Raw genomic sequence first — 18,725 nt, 5'->3', positions numbered from 1 at the left:
GGCCAAATGGCCTGTTTCCAAACTGTACGACGATATGACTCTATGAGCTTGTGGGTGGAAACTGATCTCTGGTCTCGGCTGAAATTCCATCTTCCCTGCCTATCTTATCAGGCAACCTTCCTGCACAACCCGAACCAAAATCAGTAACATGGCAGTGTTAACTTTAAATACATTCACCATCTGCTCCTCGTTATCATGAAAAGAGACTGTGAATTACACCCTTCAGCATTTATGACCTTGGTAATTTCACAGAGAATCACATTAATTACTCCTGATATTGCTAACTATTATTGATCAACAATGTTTCTTCTTTTTTTGTTTATCTCATTCTGCAGTTCATTTTTATTAGATAAAAGTGTCCCGACCCGAAACGTCCCCTATCTATTTTTTTCCAGAGGTGCTGCCTGACCCACTGAGTTACTCCAGCATTTTGTGTCTATCTTTGATATAAACTGGCATTTGCAGTTCATTTTTAATACAATACTAGACCAAGTGGACCCATTGGGCCCAAACCTCTCCAGCATTGGTGCAGCACCCTCTCCTCCCCCCTACCCTCTCCCCCCCCCTCCCCTCCCCCTCACTTCCCCCTCCCTCCTCCCTCCCCTGCCCTCCCCCTTCCCCTCCCCCCACTCCATCCCCCTCAACCCCCCTTATCCTCCCCCTCCCTCCCTCCCTCTCCCCCTCCCTCCACCCCCCTCCTTCCCTCCCCCCCCATCCCTCCCTAGGAGATAGATTTGAACTTTAAAATATGAATAACTTTAAAAATATAACAACGATTTCAATGAAACCTCTTCCATTAGCACCAAAGGGACGACAGTGAGTAAGGTGGGCCTAAAATTGTCACGCTATCGTGTACCGTTTTGCCTGTAGTTCAGGAACAAACAAACAAAACAAACAGGAGTTTTAGTATATAGATGATTCATGTGTAGTTGACCATTTTATAGGACCTATAAATTTAGAATTACGTCTGGGTGGTTGAAAATAGAATAAATAAGCAATAGACAAAGCACTACTTCATGACATTTTCATTCAAAATAACAGCGCATTACATTATAACACCACGGTAACTCTCAAATATAAGTGGCATTACTGGGAAGAGCACTTCAGAAGACCTGAGCAATATTGGAAAGGAATTACGAGCATTATAAATGTGGCATACTACATTGTAATTGCAAATGGGTTGGAATATTATGTTACTACATGGATAGGACAGGTTCGGAGGGATATGGACCAAACGTGGGCAGGTGGGACCAGTGTAGCTGTGACATGCTGGCCGGTGTGAAGGGCCTGTTCCCACATTGTATCACTCTGTGACTCTACTCAGCTCTGGTTAATAGTTTTCTTTGCGGCTTGCTGAGAACAATATCATGCTGCAAACTAAACATTGGGATAGAGTTGGTTCAATGCCAACAACAAACTGTGCTTTTTTTTGTTGTACAAGTTAAAGGATTATTTACATGTGAATAAATCAGTTCCCATGGATATTTCCAAATTCTAATCAAGGGATGTAAAAGTAAAGGATGATGCGATGAAAGAAACACAGCCAAGACGTCTTTCATTTTTGAAATTCTAGGACCAGAGGCCGTGGCCTCAGAATAAAAGGACGTATCTTTAGAGAGGAGATGAGGAGGAATTTCTTGAGTCAGAGGTTGGTGAATCTGTGGAATTCATTTGGGGCTGCACAGCGGCTTAGCGGTAGAGTTTCTGCCTCACAGCGCCGGAAACACGGGTTTGTACTTCCCCCCCGTGATCTGCGTTGGTTTTCTCCAAGATCTTTGGTTTCCTCCCATGGTATAAATGTAAAAATGTTCATAATGTGTATAGGGGAGTGTTATTGCGCAGAGATCGCTGGTCGTTGCGGACTCGGTGGGCCGAAGGGCCTGTTTCCGCACTGTATCTTTAAACTAAACTAAACTAAACTAAACTAAACTAAACTAAACTAAGACGGCCGTGTAGGCAATCAATTGATATTTTTAAGGTGGGGATTGGCAGATTATTGATTAGTACAGCTGTCAGTTTTTATGGGGATAAGAATGGGATTAAGAGGGAGAGATAGATCAGCCATGATTGAATGGTGGAATAGACTTGATGGGCCGAATGGCCTAATTTTGCACTGAGAACATACAAATTTATTAACTTATTATGAACTAAGATCAGAAAGTTATAGATGTTACTCCTGCGGTCCGATGTTCATCGATGCAAAGTATGGAAAGTCTTCTCAATGTGTACCAATGTGTACAACAATGGGTAAAGTTTAATCATGGGAAGGCATGTGATATGAACTAAATAAACCATAATTAGTATGATGATGCGGTCAAGGTTAGCTTGGTTTAGTTCATTGTCACTTGTACTGAGGTACAGTGAAATGCTATGCTAAGTGCTAACCAATTAACAGAAAGACTAAAATCGAGCCATTCACATTGTACAGATACATGATAAGGGAATAACATTTAGTGAAAGGTAAAGCCAGTAAAAGTAAAGTCCGGTCAGACGAGCTAGATCACCAATAGTGAGTTAACACGTGTGTTTACAGTGGTTATTTTCCCACACATAGAGTCATAGAGTGATACAGCGTGGAAACAGGCCTTTCAGCCTACCTTGCCCACACCAACCAACATGTCCCTTCTGCGCTAGTCCCACCTGCCCGCGTTTGGCCCAAATCTCTCGAAACCTGTCCGATCCATGCACCTGGCGAATTGTTTCTTAAACGTTGCAATTGTCCCTGCCTCAACTACCTCCTCTGGCAGCTCATTCCATACACCCACCACCCTTTGTGTGAAAAAGTTACCCCTCAGTTAAATCTTTCCCCCTTCACCTTAAACCTATGTCGCGGTAAACTATTGGTCTGTTGTTTTATCGGAGCAGGACAATATCAAAGTCTTCCTCTTGCCAATCATACATGCATCTGGCCAAATCATGTATTTGAAGCCAAGCCTCTTCTAATTGCAGTCATGAATTGTTCTGGCTATAATCTAGGCAACTTCATCTAATCATGTATGGTAATCATGTATAGTCTTTCCGCCGAAGATAGTCATAAAATGCTGGAGTAACTCAGCGGGACAGGCAGCATCTCTGGAGAGAAGGAATGGGTGACGTTTTGGGTCTTTATGCTAACTGATAGCACGCACAAAAAAAAACTGTTCAATGTATCACGGTACACGTGACAATAAACTTAACCAAACTAAACTAATCAGGTGAGGTTGTGTGGGGGATGCGTGAAGAATTCTGGAAATTATAGGTGAGGTTCTTCATGAAAATAGCACATAAGTAGCCCACTCATTTTCCAGCGAAAATCAAATATAAATGAATGGCTTAATAATTCCAAACCAGGATTACAATATTGAAGTCTGAAGAAGATTGTCAACCTGAAACGTCATCTATTTCTTTTGTCCAGAGATGCTGCCTGACCCGCTGAGTTACTTGATGTTTTTGTGTCTATTTACAATATTGAACCCAAGTCCTCACATTTCCAGTAGAACTCATTAGATCGCAAAATGAAACAACTTGATTGATTTTTCTCATCCAGACCAAGGCCAAGGCCAAATGACCAATAGAGGGAAAATTCATATCCTGCAGAGTGAAAAAAAACAAACAACATTTACAGTTAGCTTTCTCTGCAATAGCTCAGATCCACAATAAACATCTTTCAACACGATGGCGCAGCAGTAGAGATGCTGCCTTATAGCGCCAGAGACCCAGGTTCGACCCTGACTGCAGGTAGTGGCTGTAGGGAGTTTGTACATTCTCCCCGTGACCTGCGTGGGTTTTCTCCAGGACCTTCGGTTTCCTCCCACACTCCAAAGACGTACAGGTTAATTGGCTGGGTATAAAGTGTAAATGTTCCCTGCAGTGTGTAGGAAAGTGCAAGTGTGCGGGGATCGCTGGTCGGCGTGGAATCGATGGGCCGAAGGACCTGTTTCCGCACTGTATCTCTAAACTAATCTAAACTAAACAACAAAAAAAAAGTTTACGGTAAAACACAGTGCCAAGCTCAATTTGGTGTGAAGAACAGATTCCAGACATCCAACTCGCAATGCTAAACTTTTGTATCTTCATCGTCACATTAGGAATGGAAGAGAACAAAACCATGTTTTGTTTATGCTGATCTGATTGCAGTCATGAATTGATCTAGCTGTATTCTCGGCAACTTCATCTAATCAGGAGAGTGTGTGGGGATGGGTGAAAATTTCATCTCGAAAATATATGTGTGGTTCATGAAAATAGCTCAAAAATAGCCATTTAATTACCAGAGAAACTAAATATAAATGAAGGGTTTAATAATTACAAACTGGTGTTACAACATCATTAATATATTAGTTATGCAATCAAATGAGTAATGTGTGGAGGAGGATGCATTAAATTATTTTTGCTTTATTGTACATCTTATTTTTAACTCTTCAGTATCAACATACTGAGGCGTAAATGAATATTTTTGATGATCTTATAATATATAAAAGGATGAGAGGAATAGTTCGGGTAGGTGAACAGTAGAAGACATAGGTTTAAGGTGAAGGGGAAAAGATTTAATAGGAATCTGAGAGGTAACCTTTTCACACAAAGGGTGGCGGGTGTATGGAACGAGCTGCCAGAGGAGGTAGTTGAGGCAGGGATTATCCCAATGTTTATTACGTCGCCTATGTGGTAGGTTGTCTTAGCTTGTCGCGGGCATTGTCGTGGTCATTGTCGTGGACATTGTCGTACGGTTATTTTTGTTCGCCGATCTGCTTCGACTTTGACAGTCGCCGGCAGTCGCCTAAAAAATCGCCAAAGTGGGACAGACCCTTTACACTCATGCACTTAAATATGATTGTGCTCATGTAGAGTAAGATTTTTACTGAATTGTCCACAATGAATGAATATCACTGTACTTAGGTTCATGTGACAGTAAAATAACATTGAACCATCGAATTTTGAATGGAGTTTTAATACATATCAAATACACTTTAGTCTGAATCTGGAATATGTTTAGAAGGATGAGGGGGGATCTTATTGAAACATATAAGATAATTAGGGGATTGGACACATTAGAGGCAGGAAACATGTTCCCAATGTTGGGGGAGTCCAGAACAAGGGGCCACAGTTTAAGAATAAGGGGTAGGCCATTTAGAACGGAGATGAGGAAGAACTTTTTCAGTCAGAGAGTGGTGAAGGTGTGGAATTCTCTGCCTCAGAAGGCAGTAGAGGCCAGTTCGTTGGATGCTTTCAAGAGAGAGCTGGATAGAGCTCTTAAGGATAGCGGAGTGAGGGGGTATGGGGAGAAGGCAGGAACGGGGTACTGATTGAGAGTGATCAGCCATGATCGCATTGAATGGCGGTGCTGGCTCGAAGGGCTGAATGGCCTACTCCTGCACCTATTGTCTATTGTCTATAAGAAGGAAGGCACATATCATGCAATGAAATAACAACAATAAAATAGTAATTATTGATTTTTTGAATTTATCTTCTAAATATCAATCAAAATTGATATTGGGGCCGCAACTATTCACCATATATATTAATGATTTGGATGAAGGAATTAGAAGTAACAATAGTAAGTTTACAGATGACACAAAGATGGGTGGTATTGTGAACTGCGAAGAGGATGTTAGGAGGTTGCAGGGTGACCTGGACAGGTTGAGTGAGTGGGCAGATGCTTGGCAGATGCAGTATAATATAGATAAATGTGAGGTTATACACACTTTGGTGGCAAAAACAAGGAGGCAGATTATTATCTCAATGGTGTCAGGTTAGGTAAGGGGGAAGTGCAGCGAGACCTGGGTGTCCTTGTACACCAGTCACTGAAAGTTGGCGTGCAGGTACAGCAGGCAGTGAAGAAAGCTAATGGAATGTTGGCCTTCATAACGAGAGGATTTCAGTATAGGAGTACAGAGGTTCTTCTGCAGTTGTATAGGTAAGACCGCATCTGGAGTATTGTGTATAGTTTTAGTCTCCTAATTTGAGGAAGGACATCCTTGTAATTGAGGTAGTGCAGCGTAGGTTCATGAGATTGATCCCTGGGATGGCGGGACTGTCATATGAGGAAAGAATGAAAAGACTAGGCTTGTATTCACTGGAGTTTAGAAGGATGAGAGGGGATCTTATAGAGACATATAAAATTATAAAAGGACTGGACAAGCTCGATGCAGGAAAAATGTTCCCAATGTTGGAGGAATCCAGAACCAGGGGCCACAGTCTTAGAATAAAGGGGAGGCCATTTAAAACTGAGGTGAGAAGGAACTTTTTCACCCAGAGAGTTGTGAGTTTGTGGAATTCTCTGCCACGGAGGGCAGTGGAGGCCAAATCACTAGATGGATTTAAGACCGAGTTAGATAGAGATCTAGGGGCTAGCGGAATCAAAGGATATGGGGAGAAGTTGGGCACGGGGCACTGATTGTGGATGATTAGCCATGATCACGATGAATGGCGGTGCTGGCTCGAAGGGCCAAATGGCCTCTTCCTGCACCTATTTTCCATGTTTCTATGCTTCTAAAAATATAAAAAATCATCATACTGCATAAATCCAAAAAATAGACAAACAAATCTACTTCAAATTTCATGCCTTGTCTCATAGAAACATAGAAAATAGGTGCAGGAGTAGGCCATTCGGCCCTTCGAGCCTGCACCGCCATTCAATATGATCATGGCTGATCATCCAACTCAGTTTCCCGTACCTGCCTTCTCTCCATACCCCCTGATCCCTTTAGCCACAAGGGCCACATCTAACTCCCTCTTAAATATAGCCAATGAACTGGCCTCAACTACCTTCTGTGGCAGAGAATTCCACAGATTCACCACTCTCTGTGTGAAAAAAAACGTTCTCATCTCGGTCCTAAAAGACTTCCCCCTTATCCTTAAACTGTGACCCCTTGTTCTGGACTTCCCCAACATCGGGAACAATCTTCCTGCATCTAGCCTGTCCAACCCCTTAAGAATTTTGTAAGTTTCAATAAGATCCCCCCTCAATCTTCTAAATTCCAGCGAGTACAAGCCCAGTCTATCCAGTCTCCTTGGATTTCTTCACTGATGAGAGGGTTCATCAGCTCAACAGGTATATTTCCCTGGCAATAGTTGACCTTATACAAATTGTAATATTCACAGACGAACGTGTAAGGATATTGTCATTCTCTAATGAACTCGCAGGAATATAATGAAGCTATTTAACCATGTGTCAGCATGCTTATAAATAGTTAACATAGTCACCATTTAAGGTGAGGTGGGGGGGGGAGATTTAATGGGAACCTGAGGGGTAACTGTTTTACACAAAGGGTGGTAGGTGTATGGAACAAGCTGCCGGAGGAGGTAATTGAGGGCGGACTATCGCAAAGTTTAAGAAACAATAAGGCAGATACATGGATAGGGTAGGATTTGAGGGTAGGTTAGAACTGAAATGAGGAAAAACTTTTTTTGAACTGAGATGAGGAAAAACTTTTTCAGTCAGAGAGTTGTGAATCTGTGGAATTCTCTGCCTCAGAAGGCAGTGGAGGCCAATTCTCTGAATGCATTCAAGAGAGAGCTGGATAGAGCTCTTAAGGATAGCGGAGTCAGGGGGTATGGGGAGAAGGCGGGAACGGGGTACTGATTGGGAATGATCAGCCATGATCACATTGAATGGCGGTGCTGGCTCAAAGGGCCGAATGGCCTCCTCCTGCACCTATTGTCTATTGTCTATTGTCTATAGAGGGATATGGGATAAAGGCAGGCTGGTGGGACTAGTGTAGATGGGGCATGTTGGTCGGCGTGTGCAAGTTGGGCTGAAGGGCCAGTTTCTACCCTATATGACTCTATGACTATAGTCACACTGCTATACAGCACATAAAGAGTCCCTTCGGCCCACCTTGACCATGCCGGCCAAGTAGGCTTGTCCCATTTGCCTACATTTGGTCCATAGGCCATTAAACCTTCTTAGGCCCCCTCGTTCATGGCTGACCATGGGTGATGCATCCTAGTTGGCTGCTTGCTCCACACCTCGGCTAGAACAGCGTCCCTTGTGGCTGAAGAGACCAATGCGGGAGTGACAGTCTCTGTCGCAAAGGTCACGTTTGTGTGTGGTCTCTGGTCTGTTGAAGTTGCTGCGCTCCTTTCTGCGTGCCCGCTTGTCTGCCGCTGCGTTCATCAGTGTCTCTTCCCCTGTTTTGAGATGTTGGTTCAGGGTATCTCTCCACCTCGTGCGGTCAGCCGCAAGGCTCTCCCAGGACTCCACATCGATGTTGAGCGCCTTCAAATCTCTCTCGCAGACATCCTTGTAATGTAGCTGGGGGCGGCCGATGGTTCTCCTCCCAGATGTTAGCTCTCCATAGAGGATGTCTCTTGGAATACGGCCATCCTCCATGCAGTGGACATGGCCCAGTCACCGCAGCCTGCACTGCCTGAGTAGAGTGTACATACTGGGAAGGCCAGCGCGAGACAGAATCTCGGCGTTGGACACTCTGTCTTGCCAGGATATACCCAGGATACGGCGGATGCTTCCAAGGTGGAAGGTGTCTTCTCTCCAGTCTGGCATATGTAGTCCATGTCTCACTGCCGTACAGCAGCGTGCTGTTGACACAGGCGTTGTAGACTGCTATCTTTGTCTTCACTGTCAGCTTTGGATTGGTCCACACTCGAGTTGTGAGGCGAGCGAGAGTTGTAGCTGCCTTCCCGATCCTCTTGTCAATCTCTGTGTCCAAGGAGAGGTTGTCGGTGATGGTGGAGCCGAGGTACGTGAACTGATGGACGGCATCGAGTTCGTAGTCGTCGATGGTGATGACAGGCGGTGTCATGTCTGTATCCTGTCCCAGGACGTTCGTCTTCTTCAGGCTGATGGTCAGCCCAAAGTCCTTGCAAGCCCGATAGAAGCGGTCCATCAGTGATTGTAGTTCCTGCTGGGTGTGGCTCACCTTGACCATACCGACCAAGTAGGCTCGTCCCATTTGCCTCCATTTGGTCCATAGGCCATTAAACCTAAGAGATGCAGAAACAAGGAGCTGCAGATGCTGGTTTAAGTTTGAAGAAGAATCCTGACCCGAAACGTCACAGATCCACCTTTCCCATAGATGCTGCCTGAACTGCTTAGTTACTCGAGCTCTTTGGCCCTTAAACCTTTCCTGGTTGTTAGAATTAGAATTAGAATTAATGTTTAAAATACATCTTCAAAGTTTTTTTAATCATATTAATGTTAACAAAGACCCATAGAATTGTAGTCTTTGTATTAATATTAAATGTCACTGCTTTTTGAAGGTCAACATGAAATAAGTCTGGCTTGCAAACATCCTTGCTCTGACTCCGTTTATTCCCTGCAAGTGATTACCATCACAGCCAAGATTGCAATAATATTCTCAATGCAAGTTTGATTATCCATGCACAGAACTGGACAAATTTACCACTTGTATAAGTAAGTCTATGTTCAAAACACAAAATGCTGGAATAACTCAACGGGTCAGGCAACATCGGTGGAGAGTCTGGATGGGTGATGTTTCAGCTTGGGACCCTTCTTTAGAACCATAACATCACCTATCCATTCTCTCTACAGATGCTGCCTGATCTGCTGAGTTACTCCAGCACTTTGTGTTTTGCTCAAGGTGCCAGCATCTGCATTTCCTTGTATCTCCAAAAAATCTATCTGGTGATCTCAAATCATGCCAGTAGAATACGTATCAACTGTTTTATTTCCCAATGAATAACCCATTAGCTGTACATTTCAGAAAACTTGCCCAGATTATCTCAGAGACCTGAAACATCGCCTATTTTCTCCAGGGACGCTGCCTAACCCGTTGGGCTACTCCAGCATTTTGTGTCTGTCTTTGGTGTAAACCAACATTTGCAGTTCCTTCCTACACTTGGGTAGGAAAAGGCCAGAATATGGCAGGGCCGGCAACAGATGACCAAGGGAGGGTGGAACCCATAATGGCCCACTGTGAGCTGGGGAAGAGGAAATAGTGAAGGGGTACAAAGATGAGAACTGCCTCCATTGCCACAGAAGGCTGTGGAAGTCAAGTCAGTGGATATTTTTAAGGCAGAGATAGATAGGTCCTTGGTTAGTACGGGTGCCAGAGGTTATGGGCAGAAGGCAGGAGAATGGGGTTAGGAGGGCGAGATAGATCAGCCATGATTGAACGGCGGAGTAGACTTGATGGGCCGAATTCCTTATGACCTTATGAGACGTGACTTTATTATTTATACCAGTCCAAGGATTGCATTTCAAATGTGTTTCATTAGCTCAAAAGCACTTGATGTCAGGCCAGGAGCCTTCAACAGGACTCAGAAAGTGCTGGGCTAACTGAGCAGGTCGGACAGCATCTCTGGAGAACATGGATAAGTGACGTTTCGGATGGAGACCTTTCTTCAATCTGATTGTAGTAGTCTGAAGAAGGGTCCCGACCCAACACATCACCTACCCACGTTCCCCCGAGATGCTGCCCGACCCGCTGAGTTAATCCAGCACTTTGTTTCGTTTTGTGTAATAAAAAGCACCTGCAGTTCTTTGTTTTATTTAATTTTAACCTTACTTGCAGCAATAGTTCAATGTCTTCATTCCTTTGCATGATCCTTATGTTTTATTTTAAATTCCAGTTTAACATCACTTTTTCAAAAATCGTTTGTTTTAGTTTTGCTTTCCTGTTATTTTAATTCCTCCGGCTTTCTATCGGCTACGTTTGTGTGACCCCAGGCACTTCATGCGGTTACTGAAGATGCCTGACCCGCTGAGTTACTCCAGCATTTTGTGTCCATCTGTCCTGGCTCTCCTCCATTGTCAGAGTGAAGCCATGCTGCATTGATAAGCAAAGTGCATGATGTTCCTTTTTATTGCAGTTAACAGTCAGGAAAATTGCATAAAGCGAGTAACTGGTGGGTGACTTTGCATCCCAGCCAAAATCTTTTTTCTATCCCCTCTTTGAATTGAGTGAAGGCACCCTCTGTGGCGTTACAGCAGGCTGTCAGGAAAGTATGATTTTCATATTCCTGATGGGAACATTGAATCCACAAGTCTACTGATGTCTAGTTGAGAGTTTAACAATTGGGCCAAATCAATATGCCCAAAACCTACCGTCCAACTCAAGAAGTTTGCCTAGTGTCAGTATCCCTGTGTAACCATCAAAATATTTCTGTATATAACAGAATAACCCTTCAAAGACACCACCTTGCAAACCACCGGTTTGGCCTTTTTAACCGATTTGGCTTTGAGCGATACAACTTGGAAACAGGCCCTTCGGCCCACCAACTCAAAGCCCTTCGGCCCACCAACTCAAGGCCCTTCGGCCCACCAACTCTGCGCTGACCATCGATCGCCCGTTCACACTAGTTCTATGTTATCTCTCCTTCCCATCCGCTCCCTACACATTAAGGGAAATTTTGAGAGGCCAATTCACCTACAAACCTGCATGCCTTTGGAATGTGGGAGGAAGCCGGAGCACGCGGTAGAGGCCCACACGGTCGCCGGTCGAACGTACAAACTCTGCACAGGAGTTCAGGATCGAACTCGGCCCTCTGGCACTGTGAGGCAGCCTCTCTACCAGCTGCACCACAGTACTGCTAAACGTGAGACCATAAGACATAGGAGCATAATTAGGCCATTCTGCCCATCGAATCTGCTCCACTGGTTTGTGGTGGATCTATTGAGGTTGATCTATTTTTTCCCTCTCAACCCCAATCTCCTGCCTTCTCCTCATAACCTTTCCCACCCTTACTGAACAAACTTTTAAAGCATTCCGCTTTAAAAACACCCATTGACTTGGTCTCCACAGCCATCTGTGGCAAGGAATTCCACAGATTCACCATCCTCTGGCTAAAGAAATTTCCCCTGATCTCCATTTTAAAGGTACATCCATTTATTCTGAAGCTTTGCCCTCTGGTCCTAGACTCTCCCACTACTGGAAACGCCCTCTCCACATCCACTCCATCTCGGCCTTTCATTGTTCGGTAGGCTTCAATGAGATCCCATCTCATCCTGCTAAAGTCCAGCGAGTACAGGCTCAGATCCATCAAACGCTCCACATACATTAACCGGGATCGTTCTCGTAAACCTCTTCTGGACCCTCTCTAACATCTGCACATCCTTCCTGAGATATGGGGCCCAAAACTGCTCGATGTATCATTGCTAAACATTATTACTGCATGCAAAATTGATAAGCAGGAAAGAGGAGATTATTGACACTGGTTCGGTAGCCATTTTATTATTTATAATGATTGTAAAGCAGAAAGAATAATTTAATGTCTAAACCCGCAGACAACTTTCTTCGCAAGATCTTTGATAACAGTTCAAAATAAGAAATATTTAAGACTTGCTCAAAATGCATGAAATAATGTAACAGAAGGTAGAGCAAAGTAGAAAGACTGCATTTATATATTAACTCTTCAAAATTATTCAAGTTTCACTGATATATTGTGAACAAACACACACTGCACAAATGCATAATATTTTACAAACACTGAAATTAAAAAGGCAATTATCAAAACCTTTTTAAAATATTCAATTAACTATAAACCTTTTCCTTCAAACGCAGCAAGACGATGAACAAAACAAAATCATTTTGAATGAAAACTAAACACAGCTCAGCTCATGTGCAAATGTACAACTTTGGCCTGTGCAAATTTGGATTTTAAACTGGTAGACGATCAAATAAGATCAGGGGTTGTTGAGAGTAGGGTGAAAAATGCATTTGATGCTGGTAGAATGTTTACTTACATTTCTCAATGTTCCAGTGTGAAAATTTGGAACTCAAAACTTTGCTTCACTGGTTGAATTGTTGAGCATATTTATAAATCTCTTGTGCACTACGATAATTCAAGGAACTGCAGATGCAAACTTTATAACTCCTCACCCTTCTGTCCTGGAGTAGACTGAGACTGACTACCACCCCCCACCACCCCCCCCCCCCCCCCCCCCCCCCCGCCCCACCTTCCCCAATCTTTGCACATCCCCCCAAGCCTTCCCACCCACCACTTTAATTTCATTTTCATGTATTTTGTGTTTTGTGCATTTTGTCTTTTTTTATGACTGTTGGCAGATCCATTTCCTTCCTGGGATAAATTAAGTTCTATCGTATCATATCACATCGTATTGTATCATATGCTGGTTTATACCGAAGATCGACACAATGTGCTGGAACAACTTAGCAGGCCAGACAGTATCCCTAGGGAGAAGGAACCAGTGACGTTTTGGGTTGAGACCCTTCTTCAGACTCTTTTGATCTTTATTTTTTTTAACTTGCATGTCCCTATTAATCTGATTATGAATGACGGCAAATAATCAGCTTTTTACTGAGTTTACATTTGTTCCATTACTGTAATGGAACTTTTGATGCCCAGTATCAATCAGTTTTGCTTTAGAACAATGTGCTGCCTCATTAGTAACTATCGGCTGGTAGTGCACTTACTATTCGAGTTTAGAGTTCGGTTTATTGTCACGTGTACCGCGCGGTACAGTGAAAAGCTTACAAGGTCAAGGGAGAAGCCCCATCCCACGGACTTACACCAAATCTTCTTGGCGAGGTATACTTCAGACAGAGCTGAGGGGCTGCTGTACTTTGAACTGAGACAGTAAACTGATAGAGCTACTGCCTCACAGTGCCAGGGACCCTGTGGGACCCTATCGATTGTATTCAGTTTATTGTCAACTAGACCAGAGCAATGGCAAATTATTTTCCTCTTTCTTTTATTTCTTGTTAACAGGAGCAGGTCACTTAGCAGCCCATCTTTGTGCAACACCGCGGCTCGGCTAGTAGAGCCGCTGCCTCACGGTGCCAGAGACCCGAGTTTGATTTCTACCGTCTGTGTGGAGTTTGCATGCTCTCCCTGTAACCGCGTGGGTTTACTCCGGGTGCTCTGGTTTCCACCCACGTTCCAGGTTTGAAGGTTAATTGGTAGCTGTAAATTGCCCCCAATGTATAAGGGGTGGATCAGAAAGTGGGGGGTAACATAGAACTTGCACGAACTTGCACGAATCAATGGTGTGCATGGACTCGGTGGGCTGAATGGCCTGTTTCCATGATGTATCTCTAAACTAACACAAAGCTCTCATAGGTTTATGCAGAAGATACCATGCACAGTTTGAACGTCACCCATTCCTTCCCTCCAGAAAACGTCACCCATTCCTTCTCTCCAAAGATGCTGCCTGTCCCGCTGAGTTACTCCAGCATTTTGTGTCTTTCCGGTTCTTTCCTGCACATGCACAGTTTGAAGAGGACTAGGGGGGTTTCTCCTGGTAATCTATCAAGCCTAAGACATAATTGATGAGATGGTCATTAATTTAATCATCACTGCACAATCCTGTTGTGCAGAATTTGACATTAGTTAACACTGACATTAGTACAGAAGCAGTTTATACTTTAATATATCACTCACCACTAGGTCCACATTTGGATTTTATGAGAACACTTTATTCTAAGGTTGCTTGCCATGATTGTCTTTAGGATTAATAATAATTTAAGTGCATAGATTTAGTTTTTGACAGAAGGGAATTAAGTCTGACAGCATGTTTATCTCTTGATTAAGATAATGTTTCGAGGTGAAAAGACAAAATCATTACCAAATGACAACTAATCCTTTTCTTTTGCTCTGGCATATTGTGTGCCAAATCGGGTGGTTTAGTTCATTAGCATCAAATCACCTCGCTGCGACTGCCTAATGGTGTGTTGTTCGGCAAAGTATTCTGTGCACAGACTTCTCCCAATCTCTGACAATGTGCTGACAGCTGAATATCTTTCTGTCACTCCTTAAGGTGATCCGTTAACATGATCTCAATCTGTCAGCCTTCAAAATTATCCAGGCACTTCTGCAAATTGAATATCACAAGATTGCTGAAACATAGTGTCTACATAGTGACTACGTAATTATAATGACGGATGACAGATAGTGTGAGAGGGAAAAGCTGTCCATTACAATCTACCTTCCCACATCATCTGGCAATAATCTACATTCACGGGATGACTGTAGGACCATTCACGCCCTGGCCTCAGGTTAGGGCAAAGGTGACACTTTCTATTAAGAAAATATCCCACCCTTTGTCGGTCATAAATATGACTTCATTGGAAAGATATTGTTAGGACAAATAAAATTCTTGGTTGTGTTTGTTGGTCATATCACTGACAGTTTCAAAATGACAATAGAATGTCCTTTTCTAGCTCCTTTTCCAAGAGATAGTTAGAGTTAGATTCAGCTCTAAGGGCTAAAGGAATCAAGGGATATGGGGGAGAAAGCAGGAACGAGGTACTGATTTTGAATAATCAGCCATGATCATAATGAATGGTGGTGCAGGCTCGAAGGGCCGAATGGCCCCCCTCCTGCACCTATTTTCTATGTTTACATGTTTACCGTAACCTAAATCGATAGGTTACTGCTATGGCACAGATAATCCTCAGGGGAGATATTTATTTAGGCTTGATTGAGGCTGAACCTTTAACTGTTGGAGCTGTTATGATTTAACGTTGCGCACCTGCACGCTGCAGAGACGTTGCCTTGAAAAACATTAACTAGACTCGACAGACGACATACACCGGTTTAATTCGTTAACGACACGAGAGCTAGTTCGCAGATGGGTCCCATGATGATGGTGGTCAACATCAGGATTAGAACTGAGATGAGGAAAAACTTTTTCAGTCAGAGAGTTGTGAACCTGTGGAATTCTCTGCCTCAGAAGGCAGTGGAGGCCAATTCTCTGAATGCATTCAAGAGAGAGCTGGATAGAGTTCTTAAGGATAGCGGAGTCAGGGGGTCTGGGGAGAAGGCAGGAATGGGGTACTGATTGAGAATGATCAGCCATGATCACATTGGATGGCAGTGCTGGCTCGAAGGGCCGAATGGCCTCCTCCTGCACCTATTGTCTATTGTCTATAACAGTTGGTGGGGGAGATAGATAGAGACAGAGAGAGAGAGATAGAGATAGAGACAGACAGTGGGAACTATTCACAAAATGCCGGAGTAACTCAGCAGGTCAGGCAGCATCTCGGGAGAGAAGGAATGGGTGGCGTTTCGGGTCGAGACCCTTCTCTCCTGAGATGCTGCCTGACCCGCTGAGTTACTCCAGCATTTTGTGAATAAAAACCTTCGACTTGTACCAGCATCTGCAGTTATCTTCTTATACTTATTAGACAGTGGGGAAACTGACAGCGCCCATCGAGAAAGCAATGTACAGGCATAAGGTATATATATATTTTTCCAAGCATATTATTATTATTATTATTTTCTAACCATATATATATATATATATATATATATATATATATATCCTTGCCCGGTGCAATCCCAGCGCTCACACAACAAATAACTCACATATTCTTTTAGCAAAATACATTTAACCCGTTTGTTTTAGAGAAAAAAAACCCCAGCAAAAGTCACCGAGAGGCAAATAAGACCAAGACCTCTTTGTCCACATTCATAGAGTGGTGGTTCTCGAGGTGCAAGTCCCGTTGCGGTAGACCGGTTCAGATGCAGGGGGTTGTCCGGGCTGCAACTCCAAGGGGTGGCAGAGCCTGCTCTTGGGGGCGGCCGCGCCGTAGTCCACCGGCTCCTCGGTGCCGTTCTCCATCCATCGGAAGCACAGGATCCTCTGGAAGGACCTCCTGAAGTTGTCCGAGAGGAAGGCGTAGAGGAAGGGGTTGGCGCAGCTGTTGGCGTAGCTGAGGACCAGGCACAGCTGGTTGACGGTGGGGTGGAGGGGCAGGAAGATGTTGGCCAGCTGCACGGCGTAGAAGGGCATCCAGCAGACCACGAAGACGGCCACCACCATCAGCACCATGCGGGTGAGCTTCTTCTCCGAGCCCCTGCGCTGCTGCCAGCCGGCCTTCAGGGCCACCACCCTCATCTTCACCACGATCAGCACGTAGCACAGGCAGATGGCGAAGACTGGGACCAGGAAGCCCAGGAGGAAAGTGTAGAGGACGAAGGCGACCGACCAGGAGCTCCTGGGCCAGATGAAGTTACACTGGACGGCCCCGTCTCCATCCCCGCTGGGCGAGGTGCCGGCGAACACTATGATGGGCAGGATGACCACCAGAGACAGGAGCCAGACGCACAGGTTGATGGCCTTGGCCACGGTGGGCCTCCTGTACCTGGCCGCCCTGATGGGGTGGACCACGGCCACGTACCTGTCCACGCTCAGCACCGTCAGGCAGAAGACGCTGGTGAACTGGTTGATGCCGTCCACGATCAGCACGGTGCGGCACATCAGCGGGCCGAAGGGCCACCGCTGCAGGGCGGCCGAGGCGGACACGAAGGGGACGCTCAGCATGAACAGCTCGTCGGCCAGGGCCAGGTTGAGGATGTAGATGTTGGTGGCCGTCTTCATCTTGGCGTACCTGAGGATGACGAAGATCACCATGGCGTTGCCCAGCAGCCCAACCAGGCACACCACGGCGGAGATGAACTGGATCACCACCGTGCCGGCGTCCGTCTCCTCCCCTCCCTCCACCTCCATCACCTCGTCTCCAGCACCGCCGAAGGAGTAGTTCAGGGGCAGAGAGGTGGCGAAACCCGCCGGCTCTCCGGAGATGTTCCAGGAGCCCATCGTCGCCGCCGCGTCCGGGTGTGGAGGTGAATGGAGACTACTCGTGTTCAGCATCTCCCCATCAGCAGCTCCACCGGTTGCACCTCTCTCCTCCTCCACTCACTCACTCCCTCCCTCCCTCCCTCCCTCCTTCCCTCCCTCACTCACTCACTCACTCACTCACTCACTCCCTCCCTCACTCCCTCACTCACTCACTCACTCACTCACTCACTCACTCACTCACTCACTCACTCACTCACTCACTCACTCACTCACTCACTCACTCACTCACTCACTCACTCACTCACTCCTTCCCTCCCTCACTCACTCACTCCCTCACTCCCTCCCTCCCTCCCTCACTCACTCACTCACTCACTCACTCACTCACTCACTCCCTCCCTCCCTGTGACAAATCTTCAAAGAAAACAAGCTCTCCCCCTTCTGCTTCTCCAGGCACCTCTCTCCTTCTCCACTCCCTCCCTCCCTCCCTCCCTCCCTCCCTCCCTCCCTCCCTCCCTCCCTCACTCACTCACTCACTCACTCACTCACTCACTCACTCCCTCCCTCCCTCCCTCTGACAAGTCTTCAAAGAAAACGATCTCCCCCCCTTCAGCTTCTCCAGGCACCTCTTCTTCAATGCAACAATCCAGCCATCAGACGGGATCAGAGCGAAAGAGCTTGCAACACCTCGGACTCACGACCGTGTGTGTGTGTGTGTGTGTGTGTATGTGTATCTGTATGCGGTGCGTGCGGATGCATTCGTTGGTCGCTTCGGCTTGCCCCCTTAAATACAACAAGACCTGATGAATGAATAATAGTCGGCGACCTACCTGTCGTCCTGCGTCATCCACTCGACAGTGTGTGCTGTCCTGAATCTTAAAAAACTTGAACGAATTCGCACGGCGGATAAATATGCAACATGCCCCCCCCTCTCATCTCATTTTGAAAAAGGGTGTCAGGTAGATCTGCCAGAAATGCAGAAAGTAGAGATGCTTTTTAATCTGATCGGACGCTTGTTAAGGTTGAAAGACAATGTTTACACAGGGGGGGGGGAGTGCTGTTAGACAATAGACAATAGGTGCAGGAGGAGGCTATTCGGCCCTTCGAGCCAGCACCGCCATTCACTGGATGTGTGCAGTCTAAATCCACAGGTAAATGTCAACAAAGGCAATGAAATGCTACTGAAAACGGCTCCGGACTTTAAACAATGAGGCACGAACAACTTAGAGCTGTCTTGTTGCTCCACAATTTTATACGTTTTCAGAAAATAATTGTCATATGCAACAAT

At 45.3% G+C, this 18,725-nt stretch overlaps 1 protein-coding gene across 1 annotated transcript; it reads right to left on the bottom strand.

Moving 5' to 3' along the window:
- Positions 1 to 12,913: 12,913 nt before the first annotated feature.
- LOC144596794 (somatostatin receptor type 1-like) lies at positions 12,914 to 17,550 on the bottom strand. Its single transcript, XM_078405605.1, has one exon. It carries the CDS (start codon positions 17,510 to 17,512, stop codon positions 16,328 to 16,330), a length of 1,185 nt encoding a protein of 394 aa, XP_078261731.1. The 5' UTR covers positions 17,513 to 17,550; the 3' UTR covers positions 12,914 to 16,327.
- Between the last annotated feature and the right edge of the window lie 1,175 nt (positions 17,551 to 18,725).

This window comes from Rhinoraja longicauda, chromosome 9 (genome assembly GCF_053455715.1).
Source record: "Rhinoraja longicauda isolate Sanriku21f chromosome 9, sRhiLon1.1, whole genome shotgun sequence".
NCBI classification, from domain to species: Eukaryota; Metazoa; Chordata; class Chondrichthyes; order Rajiformes; family Arhynchobatidae; genus Rhinoraja; species Rhinoraja longicauda.
Note: the sequence above shows the minus strand (reverse complement) of the source record. Positions and strands in the feature narration are given on the sequence as shown.